The sequence below is a fragment of the Bos taurus genome, chromosome X (assembly GCF_002263795.3).
Source record: "Bos taurus isolate L1 Dominette 01449 registration number 42190680 breed Hereford chromosome X, ARS-UCD2.0, whole genome shotgun sequence".
In the NCBI taxonomy this organism is placed as follows: Eukaryota; Metazoa; Chordata; class Mammalia; order Artiodactyla; family Bovidae; genus Bos; species Bos taurus.
Window position 1 is genome coordinate 118,489,494 of NC_037357.1, and position 17,022 is coordinate 118,506,515.

The 17,022-nt window shown below is 36.4% G+C and overlaps 1 protein-coding gene across 6 annotated transcripts in view; it reads right to left on the reverse strand.

The window, feature by feature from the left end:
• POLA1 (DNA polymerase alpha 1, catalytic subunit) overlaps window positions 1–17,022 on the reverse strand; it is a 295,127-nt gene that overhangs the window by 147,933 nt on the left and 130,172 nt on the right. For all 6 annotated transcript variants that reach the window (XM_059883482.1, XM_005228356.5, NM_001206065.1 and 3 more), the window contains 2 exons: window positions 4,130–4,308; window positions 2,312–2,443 (listed from right to left, as the gene is read on the reverse strand). In XM_059883482.1, the coding sequence (XP_059739465.1) occupies window positions 2,312–2,443; window positions 4,130–4,308 (311 nt within the window). The remainder of the gene's footprint in view (window positions 1–2,311; window positions 2,444–4,129; window positions 4,309–17,022) is intronic.

Below are 17,022 nucleotides of genomic sequence, written 5' to 3' on the forward strand. Positions count from 1 at the left end.
GCTGCTGCTGCTGCTAAGTCACTATAGTCATGTTCCACTCTGTGCGACCCCACAGATGGCAGCCCACCAGGCTCCTCTGTCCCCGGGATCCTCCAGGCAAGAACACTGGAGTGGGTTGCCATTTCCTTCCCCAATGCATGAAAAGTGAAAAGTGAAAGTGAAGTCGCTCAGTCGTATCGGACTCTTCGCGACACCATGGACTGCAGCCTACCAGGCTCCTCCGTCCATGGGGTTTTCCAGGCAAGAGTACTGGACTGGGGTACCCTCGCCTTCTCCATAGTACTTACTACCAACACTCTTATCTCCAGTACACTTGGTCTATTGACCTCCAGCAGGACTACCACCGAGACCATGTATCACGCTCAACTAACTGTAACCAGTATCATTTAGAGGCACGTTAACAAAAGAAACACCGTATCTCTCTACTGGCCAAGTTCATTTAAGTCTGGGGTCAGGAAGAAAGAGAACACTCTACTGATAAAGTATAACAACAAAGTATAACATATAAAAGCTCTGATTTTGAGGATATTTGAAACATTTGTTCATCATGGGGTCAGGAAAAGAAGGAATAATGGATTTCTTTCTCTCCCAGACAATCACATACGCCTAATGTCAATAAAAAGAGAAATAGGTTCCTAATTTTGAGGACAGTCATATCACCCTTCAACTGTAGGAATGACATTTGGGTATTTTAATTTGAAATTTCTTAGGAAAGTCAATCAAGTGGGCAGTTAACAACAGGAAAACTGTAACTGTTAGTGAGATAGACAAGACAATTAAATGCTATAGAAACCTCGGGTTAAATGTCTGGATGCCTAAAGCTAGATTATTAAGCTTGAACAATACTTATATAACCACTACCACCACAACACACACACAATTCGAAATCAATCTTTCAGTTAGGGTTATTTCTAACTATTCAAAAGATCATTTTTCTGCCTATTCCTAACTTAGTCAAAACAGATTGCCCATTCTTAGAGAAGGAAATAGATGAGCTTCTCCTAGTATTAACATTTCCATGGTGAAGAATCTGATAGACTAAACACAGAGAGAAAACTCGGAATTCTTCCCAAGAGTCAAGAATCATGCTCTGCCCACTGAGGTCTGTAAACGAGCTGAATAGTTTTGATTTGGGCTCTTTATGCTAAATAAAGGCCTAACATTTCACGTGCTGAACATTTCATCTACTGTGGAATGTGAACCCACAGATAACCTTTATTCCCATCCAATGTTCATTAAGTGCAACACAGGATTATTCACTAAAATATTTCAGACTTCCCAAAATGTAGCCATAATTACTATTTTAAAAATATCTTCAGACAATCCTACTTGGGTTTTTTTCCTTGACAAATATAAATTATTCTACTCCAAAAATCACAATACTAGAACTCTATGTTTTCACTCTTCATCCTAATGATCTAATACTTGATTTTCATTTAATGAGTTAGATTTTAAAGAAGAAAATGCTATACTGTATGTTAAGTAACATATAGTAGAAATTATAAAATGATACTGATCAAAGTCAAGAGTCTTACCTAATAGAACCTGAGCATTATTTGGAAATACCTTGCCAGTGTAGCCTCTTTACATAAGTTACAGTGAGCTTTCAAAGTAATAGAAAATGTTTTAGATGACAAGTGACATAATGAAACACTAAGAAAAATCAAATAGGAAATGTGGGGATTTTTTTAATTTTAACTTTTTAAGAGAAAAAACTCATTCATGTGAAATGTGTTAAAAACAAAACCAAAACTTTGAAAGAAGCCTTCTTTATAATGCAGACAGCTCACTCACTCTTTTGGAATTTTTACTATATGTTTATAAAAATTAGACATTCTCTTTTAAAATGACAGACAAACTGCATTTAAATTTAAAAGACGTTTATTCTGATTTCCTTGGAAAATTAAGCTGTGAAATGGTTTAGATTACCACATAAACACAAAGTGTTAGCTAGTTGGCAGTTTATTATAAATCACCATACATGATGTTACAGTTCTAGTTGCCAAAGAAAGGTTAATATTGACTTTTCCTCCTCTGCCCAAAGATCCGAGTGACCATATAACTTCATTTTATTTAGGTAGCAAGAAACGAAACCTTTTCCTGATTATATTTTCATTTTTTCTTAAAAGCAAAAGCTTCATTTCTAAAAATAAAATGAGATGAAAATCCCCAATAGAAAAATCAAATCATTTTCCTTCATCTTTTCGAAATTTTAGTTTCGGGAAAAAACCAATAATACAAAAAACCATTTAAAAACAAGTATCAAATCTAAGTACATTGCATATGTAAGAAACTCATGGTAGATACTTACTTCATAGTATTTTTTAATGCAACGTCTAATGTCCATGATCAATTTGTTGCTCAGCTGTACCATAAAGGTCAGAGGAGAAGCCTTACAATTGATGTTACTGCAACGATACAAGCTGGGCTCCATATCAGTTCCCTACAGAAGTTAAGACAGACAAAAAAAAGATTATGAAAGGTTTCTGTGCTTAAATACTTACATGCTGTCCTGCTGTACTGTATTCTTAATTCATTTTATTGGTAAGTTTTTAACCTTATTTTCTCAACCACTTTCTACTCAAAGATCCCCTCAGTCACACATAGCTTCCACTCTTGTCACTATGATAATGGAGAAGAAAACTGAAGGGAAAACCCTGAAATCACTTTTTTTACATTCAATACATGGCAGACTCCATGGATAAAGTAGTCTCCCCTCTGAAAATACCAGTAAAGTCAAGTTACTGGAAATAAACATCCTTCTTAGAGATACTGAGCAAAAATTTAAATTTGTATTTATTCATTCCAAACTTGAAGACAATGCAAGAATATTAATGACAATAGTTTGCTTAGTACTACCAACTTAATTTTTAAGAATAAAGTCTAAAAATTAAGTGTTACACTACAAAATGACCACATCATTAGCTTAGCAAATCTAAAATTTCTGTAACCCCGTCCCCTACAAGTGAAAAATGTATTTGGGGGAGGGGAGAGAGAGGAGGAGCACAAATTTGAAACTATGAATTATTAGTAGTTGGAGAAAACGTTTTGTTTTGTTTTAAACAAAGACAAAGCAAATGTAATATACAGGAAAACTGTTGGGGTTTCTGGAGCATTTGTTTTCCTTCTTGATACTTAAAACATCTTGGTTTCCTGCTCCAATCTGGTATATAACCCTACCCCGCCACACTAAGCAATTCCAGGTGGAAGAGATTTTAGAGCTTGACATCGGCTCTTCCACAGTTAGCCCATCTGCAAGTCGTCAAGCCTCCATGCAATTAACTATCTTATTTACAGCTGTAATGAAGCAAAACTCAAGGATTTAGCAAGTATTGCTGATCTGTGTCTGCCTCTTCCTTGCACTTGCTTCCAAAGACTGCTTTGTTTTGATTCAAAAAAATGCAAAACATCTGCTGTTTGTCCAAATTAACTTAAAATAATTACTTTTAATTTAGATAAAGGATGTATTTTCTTTCAGTTTCAAGGTTTTACATGGTTCTGCTGCCTACTCATTTGCCCATGGCTAGTACATGTATAACACTGCAGTGGAATCAAGTAGATTGGCCAAGTTTCAAGTTCTGATCCAAGGTCAATGATACATTTTTTGGCAGTACTTCTTGAGAGAAATGTCTCCTTGTGACTTTTTTAATGCCTGATATGCAAAGACAGCAGAAAAGATCATCAGAGTAACTTTGTCAAAAAGGAGGCAAGTGGGATGTGTAAAGATAAACAAAAACTTTTCAAAAACACTTAGTTCCCATTAACTTGATTTAAGATAAAGGCAAATATCACTCTAAGTCTTAATAAATTGGGCTGGGAGTGGAGAAATACAGGTTACTAATTAAGGAATTACCATAAAAATACTTTAAGATAATTTAGAATTTTCAGGAGATTCCATTTAAAAAACCAAGGCCAAGCATTTTAGGAAGCCAAAAACAAATATTCAAGTACACTCTATTAAGAGGTTTTAAGCAGAAATAACGTAAGTTGTGAAGGCAGAATTCATATGATGCCAAAATTCTTTAAACACATTAAAAACATTTTTCCTTTTTACACATACAGGGGAGAGAAAGAGGACTTTATACTAGTTCACTCACAAAAGAAACAAAAAGAAACAAAAATAACTAACCGAACCATCTAAGACACTATCATAAATATTCTCGGTTCCACATGTAGGGCATGGGCATTTGAACCTTTCACAGTCCTTGTATTTCTCTTCATCCGTGAGGTGTGCTGGGCCACCAAGTAAAGCATCATTCTCTTCATCTTTATGATAATGATGAACCCTAAATTGGGTGGGGTCAAGTCCTATTAATGTCAAAGAAAAAATAAATTCAGAAAGGTACAATTATTGGAATTCCCTTCTCCTAAAAATACTACAAAGAAATCAGAAGAGTTGTTTCAAATTCATGAAATACATACACAACCATTTGAACTCAAGATAGAGGCTCATATCATCAAGACAAATGACTTCTTTTTTTTTTTAAGGAAATTATAAACAAAACAAACTGCATCAAAACAATGCAGAAACAGGCTACTGGACATTTGCATTTGGAAACTACTTACTTCTATGGGATGGTTTTACTATTTTCTTAAAGTTACAGTGACAATCTCCCCAAAAATGCACTATTAAAATCTCCAAAATCAAAGTATTACCATTAAAACTGAAAAGAGAGAATAAAAATCCCATTAAGGAAAACAAGTTCACTGCTATTACAACTCCTTCAAGTGCAGACACAACTGCTAACCCTGATTTCAATGCAGTGGTCAATTCCATCTTGGCTCAGTAGCTAACAGCATGGAGGTTGCTATCTAATTCAGTGGTTAAAATTCAGTAGCAGCATCTGTCAAAACGCAACATGGTTTTACTGTTCTGAATTCAGAAATTTAAAATACGTGCAAAAACAATGATCTACAAATTCTACAGGCCAAAATGTCCCATGAAAATCCTGAAGCCAAATATACCTTCTATATTTCAATCAAAACAACATAAGAAATCAACTGATGCATAGTTTACACTATCTTGTTTCCCCAAGCTATTTGAGAAAAGGAAAGATTTTAAGGCCAACAAATTTAACTTACCGTTGACTAAAGCATATATGTCAAAATCCACTATATGAATTTATACTTAAAGATAATTATTCCACTCTATATCTTATTTTCTTGAAAGTATTCCTTAGCAATCCCTAAGAATTCTAGGTATTTTTTGGTTAGAAATATAAAGCTATCATGTTTATTTTAGTATAAATGTAAATAATGTAAAAGTCACTGAGCATAAAAGTCCAAATACTAAAAATATCTAAAAATTGTTTTATCTCTATCAACAGCTTGCATAGTTAGATAATCTAACAGATATATTTAGAATTCAGTGACAAGATTCTAAATCCTAGCTAGTCAACTGTCAAGTGACATCTCATAATCATAAAAGACTTAGGGTTGACTCTGGCAGTTGAAAGGTGCTGAAAAAAGAATGAAAAGGAAAAAAAAAAACCCACTGGGGAGCTGGCTTGTGGACAGAGTTGGAAAGAAATGCATAGCTTTGTGATTAAAAAAGAAAAAATGAAAAGATTCTTGAGTATTGGTTTTCTCATCTGCAAAATGGAGCTACTATACACTTTTAAAGTTTAAATCAGACATTAGAGGACAAATCATTTTCAATGATGCCGATCATGTAAAAAGCACTCAACAAATGCCACATGAATGAAAAAATAAAATAGTGGGTGAACATTATTTATCCATCATTTAGTATTCATTCAAAATTATACATTTGGAAAAATACATGAAACGCACGTTCATGTTGCAGCCAAGTTAATAGCTGCTCTTTGTAGTAATTAAAGTGAGTATTTCCCAACATGATAGTGTATAATAAAAACAAAGACTACACATTCAAAACAAATTGAAAACCTGTTCTTGGTTAGTGATATAAATTATTGTAACACAGATCACACGGCTCACTAGCCACGTGACCCCAAGGCTCACTATACATTTTTATCTTACAAGTTACCTACAGCTTAAGAGAAACAGCAAGTTAGTGAAGTGTGGGGGAATACATATCTTCTCCTTTAAAGACAAGGAGAGACAGAGGAATGGAGTGAGAGAAACTAGGCCCACCCCTGTGAATGGTGCCATTTCTTCTCTGCAGTGAAGGGTAACTGCTGCAAATTCCTGAACCTCTAGTTGTGAATCCAACTGTATTCACATGTCTTGCTTTATTCGGGATTATGAGAAAGCAGCTCCAGTTTTTCTCTGATGGTATGATTATTCCACCAATTTCCCAGGCCAATACTCTTCAAAGAAGAGTATGGAAAAAAATAAGCAAGGGTTTTCTAAAAGACAAGCTTCTTTCACAACCTAAATATCAAGGAACAAAACAAAGCTGGGTTTGCACACAGACAAAACTGGTTGGGCTGCAACCAGGAAGCAATGAAAGCTTTTATAGGCCTCCCTACCAGTCATGTTCACTGAGTGTACCTGAGGCAGCCTGCCCGCTGAACACACCACAACTGGACATGGGTTGTCCTGCTACTTATGGACAAAAGCCCAACAAGTGACTGAGAGTTATAAAAATTACCAGGCCTTATGAAATGTCTACTTTAAATGTCCATTCCCACAAACCACCCTTATCTGCCCAGGGCAATCACAAAACCAACTGGCCCAGCTAATTACTTCATATTTACACGCAAGCTGATTTTTTTCCAAGAAAAGGGACTTCATCTCAGTACTTCTGGCCATAAGTCAAAATGGCATATTTTTTTCAATAGAAAATAGGGAGAAGACATTGTAATAACCTTAAAATATTAAGTATATAACAACCCTTGTACAAGTTACTTGAATATAAAAATATCACAAAGAAGTGATTTTCTTGGGAGGACAATTTTAAGTTCAACAGGCAAATCACAGAGGGCTAAGTTAAATCTTTTTAAGAAAACATATTAAGAAGTCATGTTAAAAATATGGATCATTACTGCTGGAATCCTTTTTTAAGGTTAAAATTCACGTTTAAACCCCAAACTTATTCAACATAGAAGTTAATTTTTCCAAATCTGCACAAAACTGGCGATGAACAGCTTATTTCAAAGTTTCAGGAAACTTAAAAGTTTTACTACTTATACCATAAATCGTTAAGCCTGAAATCAAACAGGGAAAAAGTGTCTAGTGCTGCCACCTAGAGGTAGATTTGGAATTTTAAAATGTGCAAAATTGAACTGCTACAAAGAACTCCATTTGTAATTACTGTCCCTCCAAAATGAAACACAATCATCAGAAATGACATTAAAGCAAACTCTTTATGATCACAGTTTCCATACGTGCATATATACTGTATAATCAATATTAAACTGCACACTACACAGTAAGTAATCACAGTAGTCTTTGAGCAACCAAGAGATACAAAACTCAATTCCAAATTCCTTATCTCTTCTATGCAGAGCTTTTCCAAACTGTCTTAAAGAAACAGACTTTATGTCCCAGTTGAGAAAAAGAACTTCTACTAGACTAGCTTTTGACAGATAACTTTAACCATTTGGTCCGGCACAGAATAAAAGAAGGAGCAGCCTATTTGCGCTTGGCACCAGTTATGTGGGGGAAGAGCAGTCATGGAAATGATGTGTGCTTTAACTCAACCCTGTGACTTGTAGTGACCCAGTCACACCATTTTTCTTGGGCTGGAGTAGGGGTGTGGGGGAGGGCGACAACGACGAGACAGGACAGAGGCACAGTGGAATGAAATTAAAATACTGTCATTTATAATTAGAAAATTTATAGGATCTCACATTATTTTGGCAACAGGATCAAAGCTCTCATATTTCAAGAGTATTTATAGAAAGTAACATCATGAGCATTGGACAGGATGAGTTCAGGAGTGGTTTTTTACTTAAGATTGCCCCATTCTTATCACACATACCTCCAATGTAACATATAGAACAGGATTATTTTTTCTACCATTGTATTTTCTAATAATTGTAAACTATTTATCTGTTTTTAGAATGTTCACTTGTCCCCATTTTCAAGGAGTATTTAAAACGCTCCAAACTCAGGGTGTTAGGTTTGGAGGCTGATATATTTGACTAAATAATCATCTTCCAAAGACAAGGTCTTTACTAATGCAACTGCAAATAACTACGGTAAAGTCAATTATGTTCATACAACTATAGGGAAGCAGGAAAGATCCATATGAATAAAATTCCATATGAGTAGAGTAACTGGTATTCACAAGTATACCTTAAACAAATCACTTAAAATACTAGGGAAGCTAACTTATGAAATCCTAATGTGAATATTTTTTTCTAAAAATTTTTTCTAGGAAACGAATCTTTTCCATGAATCCATGCCTTCGTATATGTGGACTTCCTAGAGAACAATAAACAAACTGAAAATTTAGTATGATTAAAGAAAAAAATACTTAAATGAACTTTTAAAAGGTGAATGCTACATCCATAAAAAGCCCTGTATAAGAATGTTCATAGCATCTTTATTCATAATACTCATAAATTGGAAACAATTTGAGGTCCATCAACAGGAGAATGAATATCAAACTGGTAGCATATACCATGGAATACTACTCAGCAACGAAAAAGACAATACTGATACAGGCAACAAGATGTATGAATCTCAAAAATATGCTAAGTGAAAGAAGTTGAACACAAAAAGCATGTACCAGTGGAGATCACTTGTGCAAAATTCTATAACAGGCAAAACTAACATATGGTTATAAAAATCAGATGAGTGGCTCCTTTTGTGGGAGGGAGGGTATGGACTGGGGAAGAGTACAAGGGAACTCTCTAGGCAATCGAAATATTCTGTGTTTTGATACACTGACTGTGTGATATGCATGGTATGTTAATTATCCTTTAGAAGAAAGCACTCCAAATAAAAAACGTTTGCAACATATATTACCAAAGAACTCATTTAGAACATATAAGGAATGCCTGCAAATCAGTAAGAAAAAGACTACTCAACAGTAAAGCAGAAAAAGACTTGAACTGATCTCTTACAAAAGGAAATATTCAAATGGCCAATAAGCATGATAACAGGTGCTCAACTGTATTAGTCATCAAAGAAACACAAATTAAAACCATAACATTATGCCACAACATGAAATGAAGAAGAGAGGAAAACACCAAGTACTGCTGAGAATGGCAGGCACTCAAACGCTGCTAGTAGCAGCTCTAAATTAGTAGAACCATGTTAGATAATTGGTAACATCTACTAACACTGAACATATATGCCCACTATGACCAAGCCAATCTGCTCCTAAGTATATACCCAACAGAAATACATATAATTTTTCAACAGAAGATATGTACTAGAATGCCTAATACTGATAACCACCCAGCGTGGAAAGAATCCATTGGTAGGTAGTCACACAGTGTGAGATATTCATAGTAGACAGAAATGAAGTACGACCACATGGACCCATTTCACAAACAGACTGAATGAAAGTAGCCAGACATTAAGAGTAAAGACATAATTTATGCAGCATTGAAATATAAGAAAACCTCATCTATGATGTTGTAAGTCATGATAGTAATTTTCTGTTGGGGCATGGAGGACAATCTCTAGAAGGGGATAGGAGGGGCTTCTGAGGATACAATAATATATTGTTTCTTGTGCTCAGGACTGACTACACTGGTACGTGTCTACTTTGGAAAAATTCATGGAGCAGTTAGGTTCTTGTGAACTTTTCTGTATGTCTGTTATATAAGAAATTCATATTGATTTCTCTTACCATACACAAAAATAAATTCAAAATGGATTAAAGACTTTATAAATATAAGACTTGAATAAAAGAATTCCTAGGAAAAAACTAAGAAGTACCATCTTTGACACTGGTCTTAGCAGTTATTTTTTTGGCTATATCTTCTCAGGCAAGGGAAACAAAAGCAAAATTAAACAAACAGGGTCACATCAAATTAAAAAGCTTTTTGCACAGACAAGGAAACTATCCACAAAAGAAAAGGTAGCCCACTTGAATGGGAGAAAATATCTGCAAATAATATATCCGATAAGGAGTTAATATTCAATACATAGAAAGCTCATACAACTCAACACACACAACAAAAACCCTGATTTTAAAAATGGGCAGAGGACATGAACAGACATTTCTCCAAAGAAGACAAACAGATGGCCAACAGGCACATGAAAAGATGCTCAACATCACTAATCACCAGGGAAATGCAAATCAAAACCACAGTGAGCTATCACCTCACACCTGTCAGAATGGATATTATTAAAAAGACAACAAATAACTAGTGTTACCAACGATGTAGTGTGAAGGGAACCCTTGTGCACTGTTGGTGGGATTATACATTATTACAACTACTATGGAACACAGTATTGTGGTTTCTCAAAAAAATTAAAAATAGAACTGTCATACGATCTAGCAATTTAGCATCTGGTACTTATCAGGGGAAAAAAAAAAACACTAACTCAAAAAGATACATGACTCAAATGCTCACTGAAGCATTATTTATAATAGTCATGATACGGAAGCAATCTCAGGACCCATCAATAGATGAATGGATAAAGAAGATGTGTTATGTGTGCGTGTGCGCACACGCACACACACATACACACACATACACACAGGAATATTACTCAGTCACCAAAAACTGAAATTTTGCATTTGTGACAACATGGATGGATCTAGAGGGTACTATGCCAAGTAAAATAAGATAGAGAAAGATGAATACCACAGGATAACAATAAATGTGGACTCTAAAAAGCAAAACAAAATGAAAACAAACTCACAGATACAGAGAGCAAACAGCTGACTGTCAAAAGGGAGAGGGAGTTGGATATAATATATAACATAAGGAGTATGGTCAATAACACTGCAGTAACTTTGTATGGGGACAGAGGATTATTAGATTTACTGTGATGATCATCTCATAATGTATACAAATCTCAAATCACTACACAGTACATCTAAAACTAAATAACACTGTATATCAACTATATTTCAACTTAAAAAAAAGAAAATTTATACACTGAAAAAGGTAGGAAAACTGAATACGAAGTATCTCTCATGCTATATCTCTGAGTTTGTTTCAAAATGTGTTAGATTCCAATCAGACATTATGTATCTCCTCACAAAGGTACAGACCATTACCTAGAAAGTTGGATTAGCAAAAATTTAAGCTGAACCAAAATATGGGCAAGTCTTTAGATCTAATTACCATTTTACAAGAAACAGAGAGGACAGAGGGATGTGTTAAAGGATATCTCCAGGATGCAAACAGCAAACTCCAGAATAAGGGACATTCCATAGGACAAAAATTGCTGGTTTCTCTAACAAATAAATTGGAAGGGTCAAAAAACAAAACAGGGATAGAGAAGATTAACTATCATCTGGACTCTGACTAGATTCCAGTTCAAAGAAGGAGCTTCATTTTAAAGGAAAAATGCATTCACAGTACGACTGGGGAAATACACTTATTGGATATGTGATGAAAAAATAAATTGTGGGTTTTTTTTTCCCCATAGTGATAATGTTACACTTATGCTAAAAGGGGGGAACCTTACCTTTTAGAAATGCAAAATGAAATACCAATATTTATAGGTAAAATGATACAATGTCTAGAGTTCACTTCAAAATCATCAGAGGCGGTGAAGAGGAGGAAGGTTGGCCACAGCTGCAGAATGGTTGTAGCTGGGTGGTGAGCAAATGGGAGCTCCTTACACAGTTCTCTTTACTATTACACGTTTGGAATTTTTTTATAATAAAAAAATTTTAAATACTACAGATCCAACTGAATGATAAACAATTGACTGTACAAGTGGCAAGCAACTGAACCTGCTTTTCACAGCAACAACAAACCGTTCCATAAGATAAATGAGAAATGTCTGAGTATTTTAAAAGAAATAATATCCAAACCTGTGGGTTAAGTAAACTCCCAAGAGTTTTACTGTCTTGCAAAAGATAACTCCCACAATCATGATGGAGAAAAAAAATCCTGCTAGACAGGATTGTTTTTAATGCCCTTGATGATAGCCCTGAACGTGAATTTTAACTTAATGAGACCTGTACCTCTAAGCAAGAAAAAAACTTGGAAGTATCTTCTTTCCTATTTTTAGATGTGAGAAAACACAGTAACTTTATGCTGAAAAAATATTTGGAAAATAACACAAAGGAATAGACCAAGAAAAGATTTTGCTTCTCTTACAGCAAAATCCTCTTCTCTCCATCTATGTTGGTAGATATGGGGTGGGGGTGATGTGCAGAGTCATGCTACAGGTTCCTAAACACCCACCTTTTTACAAGTGAGTTAGTAACTGCTTAACAATTTTTTCCATCTGATTTTTTTAAATTAATTAATTCATTTTAGTTGGAGGCTAATTATTTTACAATATTATAGTGGTTTTTGCCATACACTCACTTGAATCAACCATGGGTATACAAGTGTTCCCCATCCTGAACCCCCCAACCACTTCCCTCCCCATCCCATCCCTCAGGGTCATCCCAGTGCACCAGCCCTGAGCACCCTATCTCATGCATCGAACCTGGACTCGTGTATTTCACATATGATAATATACATGTTTCAATGATATTCCCATCTGATTTTATAAAAACTATCTTACTTTAGTTATAAGAATATTTATATTTTTTCAACAAAGGAGGAACGTAAAACTCATCATCTTTACACTTTTCTGAATTAACCATATGTATACATTTTACACAGTTTAAGTATCTGTGCACAATGCTGTACTCAGCTCTTTTTCATTATATTACGTCTTACCCATTTTTCTATAGGCTACACAGTCTTGGCATCATTTTAGTATGTTTAATATGATGATCTTTAAAATCTTGATCTATAATTAATAATACAGTATCACATACTTAAAAGTTGCTGCAAGTAGATCTTAAGCATTTTCACCACACTACCCCTGCCCCACAGAAGGGTGAGGTGATGATTATGTTAATTATCTTGATCTTGGTAAACATTCTACAATGTAAACATATCTCTAGTCATCACACTGTACACTTTAAATACATACAATTATATTTGCCAATTACTCCTCAATGAGTTAAATTTTTAAAAATGGATCAAACTTAAATAATGTGAGAAATCTCCATTTTCCTTTGGAAATTCCAAGCCTTACAAAGTCAGAGCAAGAAATCACTACTCCTAGCAATTCCTCTCGGCATGCTCTGGTGGGGCTCTAAGTTCTTAGAGGTATGCCTGAGTCAGGTAAACAGTGCCACTGCAGGCCCTTGGCACGGTGAACCTGGGTCACAGGCACAAGCGCTGTGCGCTCACCTTGTAAAGACTGAGGTGCAATGCAGTGCAACGAATACCCTTTGTGAGACTCTCTGTGAACTCCCTCATGTGCCCTGAAGAGCAGCTGGGATGGCCTGGAAGTCAGGGCTCTGCTGCTCATCACTGGGCTGGAAGCACAGACACACAGATAGCCACTCCCAACTCCACACGCACAGTGCAAACCCACATGGCCTCAAACATCTCCATTTTCATAAACTCTTCCTGGGTGGCCCCAGCTAGAAGTGGGCTCTGCTTCTTCCAAAACACTGAAAAATTTATTTTGCCTCTTTTGGGATATGTACTTGTGCTGGCCCTAGATTTTCCCACAAGAGGGAAATTGACTCAACAGGCTGGGCTGTAATTGAAGAACCTCAGCCAACTCAACTTTGTACCCTTCACAGCACCCATTACTCAGGTCTTCAACATTCATCTGTTCCATGGATGCATAAGAAAGCCAGGAGCATGAGCCATTCAGTGACATGCTTGGATTGGCACCCAGCCTGAGATGGGGTTCTTATCTGCTGAGCAGACTTACTATCCTACATTGCAGTTGGTGTAATCTTTTGTTTTAAATTTTATTATAAATTATGTCATATTAAATATCTAAGGTTTGGAAATGATGGTCATGTATGTACATTCTTCTGAGAGCTTAATCATGAAAAAAGGCAAAGTCTTCACTGATCAAGAAAGCAATGCCTGAGGCACCTGCTGTGGCATCATCCCACTCCCACCACCACCTTTGTATGTATCTCTCTCTGGGTCTACCAAAGGCACACCCATACATGGCACGGCCTGCGGTGGCATTTCATTTCTTAGAAAATGCCACTGAACTCTGTGTATTGACAGAAACCACCTTCTGTAAGGTGGCATGGCCATTTTATAAAAAGAGGGGTTTTTACTTTCCAATTTAACTCAGGAACACAGTGGCTTAAGTGTGTTCCCTTGTTTTAAGCACTACTTTCAGAGATTAAATTTAAAATTTTCATGTTCTTCAAATATCAATAATTTCTCAGGACCAGTGAAAAAACAGCCCTGATAGCCAAATGCCTGAAATTTTATAACTGACCATGAAGAAATGTACTTGAAAGTTATTGTACAAAATCATTCCTCATCAGAGTAAAGATATTATATAATTTTAAGTATTGTCATGTATTAAATATAAATTTATTAAAAGATGAAATTCAAGAATGAACTTTAGAATATTCTCATTCCCAGCCTGTTTTGCTAGGTACAGAAGACTATTTGGATGTTGGAGCATACTGTGAATATTTCGTCCACAGAATATAGAGAGCTTTCATTAGAACAAGAGAGAAAAAAACCTATAGTCTAGAGAACAAAAGCTAAGAGTTCCAAGTTTTAGTGGCCATGTTTCCCATAGGGCTATTGTATAAGAAGAGTAATACTATATTTTTTTCTATTCACAGATGGAAAAGAGTAAAATTTAGCTTTATTTAAGCCCAATAGCAATAATCTTGCATGGGTTTCAGAAAAATGATACACATTTTACTGTGGGATAATGAGGACCATTAGTTATTAGGGAGAACAAATTATTCTCTTTCAATTCAACAGACTTATTCACTCACTCATTTAATAGACTATCCTCTCTCCCTTTCACTGAAACGACCTTCCTATATAGAACACCTGGCCATGCAACATGCCACCAGACAGACTTCAGGAGGTATTCTGACAGGGAGAAATAGTCAGAGCATGTCCAAAATGAAGCCACAGGATAAAACCAACACTTGATGCATGCCTTTCATTTCAAGGAAAGCAGTATAAAAGCAACAGAAAAAGAGGTAGTTGAAAAATATAGTTGCTCTCCACAAAGGAGTCTTAAAATAAAAAATCATGAACTTAATAATTTTCCTAAATGAAATTATGCCATTATTCCTGATTTCTTTATACTAGCTAAAAGGACAAAGTAGCAAACTTCACTGAAGTTTCAACACTGTAATACATTTCATTAGTCAAAGATAAAAACTACATTAAAAGCAAGAGAATTATTTTATGTCTGTGATTAGACGGTTGGAGGGCTTATATTTTATGTGTACATTTGCAGACTTCAACTCATTTAACAGTGTCAGTTCACTAACTGCAGTTTTTTTTAATATAAAGAAAACAGATTTAGAACTTTAAAAACAAATTACAGTAATTTTATGCCTATAGCTTGCACCTCTTAGAAACCAGGCACCCCCTTACACTCCCCTTCTTTCCCACCACTTCCCTATCTCCTCCCTCCTCCTCTAAAACCACAGGCTAAGTGAGAACTGATAACAGGGGCCTTGAATCCCCTAGTGAAGAACAGCCACCCTAATTTTCCCTTGGGGTGGAGGAACAAAGGATGCAGATCAAAATGCAGCTCCTAAAAAGGGCAGGGGGCAGATGCTTACACAGATCTCCCCAGCCAGCTTCCACATTTTCTACACATCTTCATGGTGACTGGCACTTGCTGTTCTGCACTTCATTACTGTGGACCCTCCTATGAGCAAAGAAGTAAAGATAAAGGACTGGGAGATTTACTACAAATGTAGATAGGTATGTGGATACTGCTGGTGATGCCGGGGCTGCGGTAGGAGGAGGCAGACTGCACAACGATGACAACTTCACATGTCTTCAGCATAAAAACTGCTGTCAAGTAGCAGAAGATAAAGATGAGAAAAAGATAAAAAGGGGAGCAGCTGCAGCTCCTTCAGGGTGAGAGACACAGGCCCTTCAGCAGCTCTAAGCAGCTACCCAGAAACGAGAGCTTTCAGGCGATGGAGGTAGGAGAGGGGTGATGTGCACACAGTCACATGGTCCCCTCAGTAGACTGAGGGTGCTAAGTAACACCAAGAACACTCTGAAGATGGAGCTCCCCAGCCTACCAGCTTTGAAAATAATACATGAAAACTGGATTCATAAGATAGCCACAATGATGAGAAAGTTTGTCTTTAAGCAGTTACTATGTGCCTGCGATTTAATGGATATGAAAAGGATCTTAAATACAACCCTGGAACTAACAAAATCAGTCTGGTCTGCTCCTTGTACAGCCAGTCTTGAGATATCCAAGTGGGCATCAGCCTGTCTACCAACTAGGATCTACCACCTAGGGCTCTTCTGCTGAAATACAAGGCTCCACCCTTATCTGTTAAATGTCAGTTGAGAGATGAGGCTTGTTTCATCTACCTCTCCTCAGCTCCAGGCCACCAGAAAATTCAGTACTAAGGAACGAAAGGGCAATGGTTAGCCTTTGGATCAGGTTCTTGATGATCCAAACTAAAACCAGGAAGATCTACTCTAAAAAAACAAATGCTTTGTGCAGGCGTTTACCAGTGGGGAGAAGAGGAAGCATGAAGAGGATGAAGCTCCCAGGTCTTTGCATCAACACTATACCACTCCTGGTTGAGGGCGTGGGTCACAACCTCTCCCAGGTAAGAAGTAGTGGTGGTATAAGCACAAGCTTTGGAGTCACACAGAGCTGACTCCCAGTCCAAGCACAGTCGGCCACTTACTAGCGATGTGACAAGACCAAGTTAGTTACCTCTCTAAGCCTCAGCTTTCTTCTCTGTAAAATGGAGGAGATACAACATAGCCTCATGGGGTTACTGAAAGGATTAAATGAGATAACATATGCAAAGGACTTATTACAATTTCTGATAGAGTAAGCACTCAAGGCGGAGGAGAGGGAAAAAAAAAAGAAGGAAGCTCAAAAATATTGTGCACTTATGCTCCCTCCTCCCAGCTGAGGATTTATAAACATCATCAAATACAACTCAACTTTGAG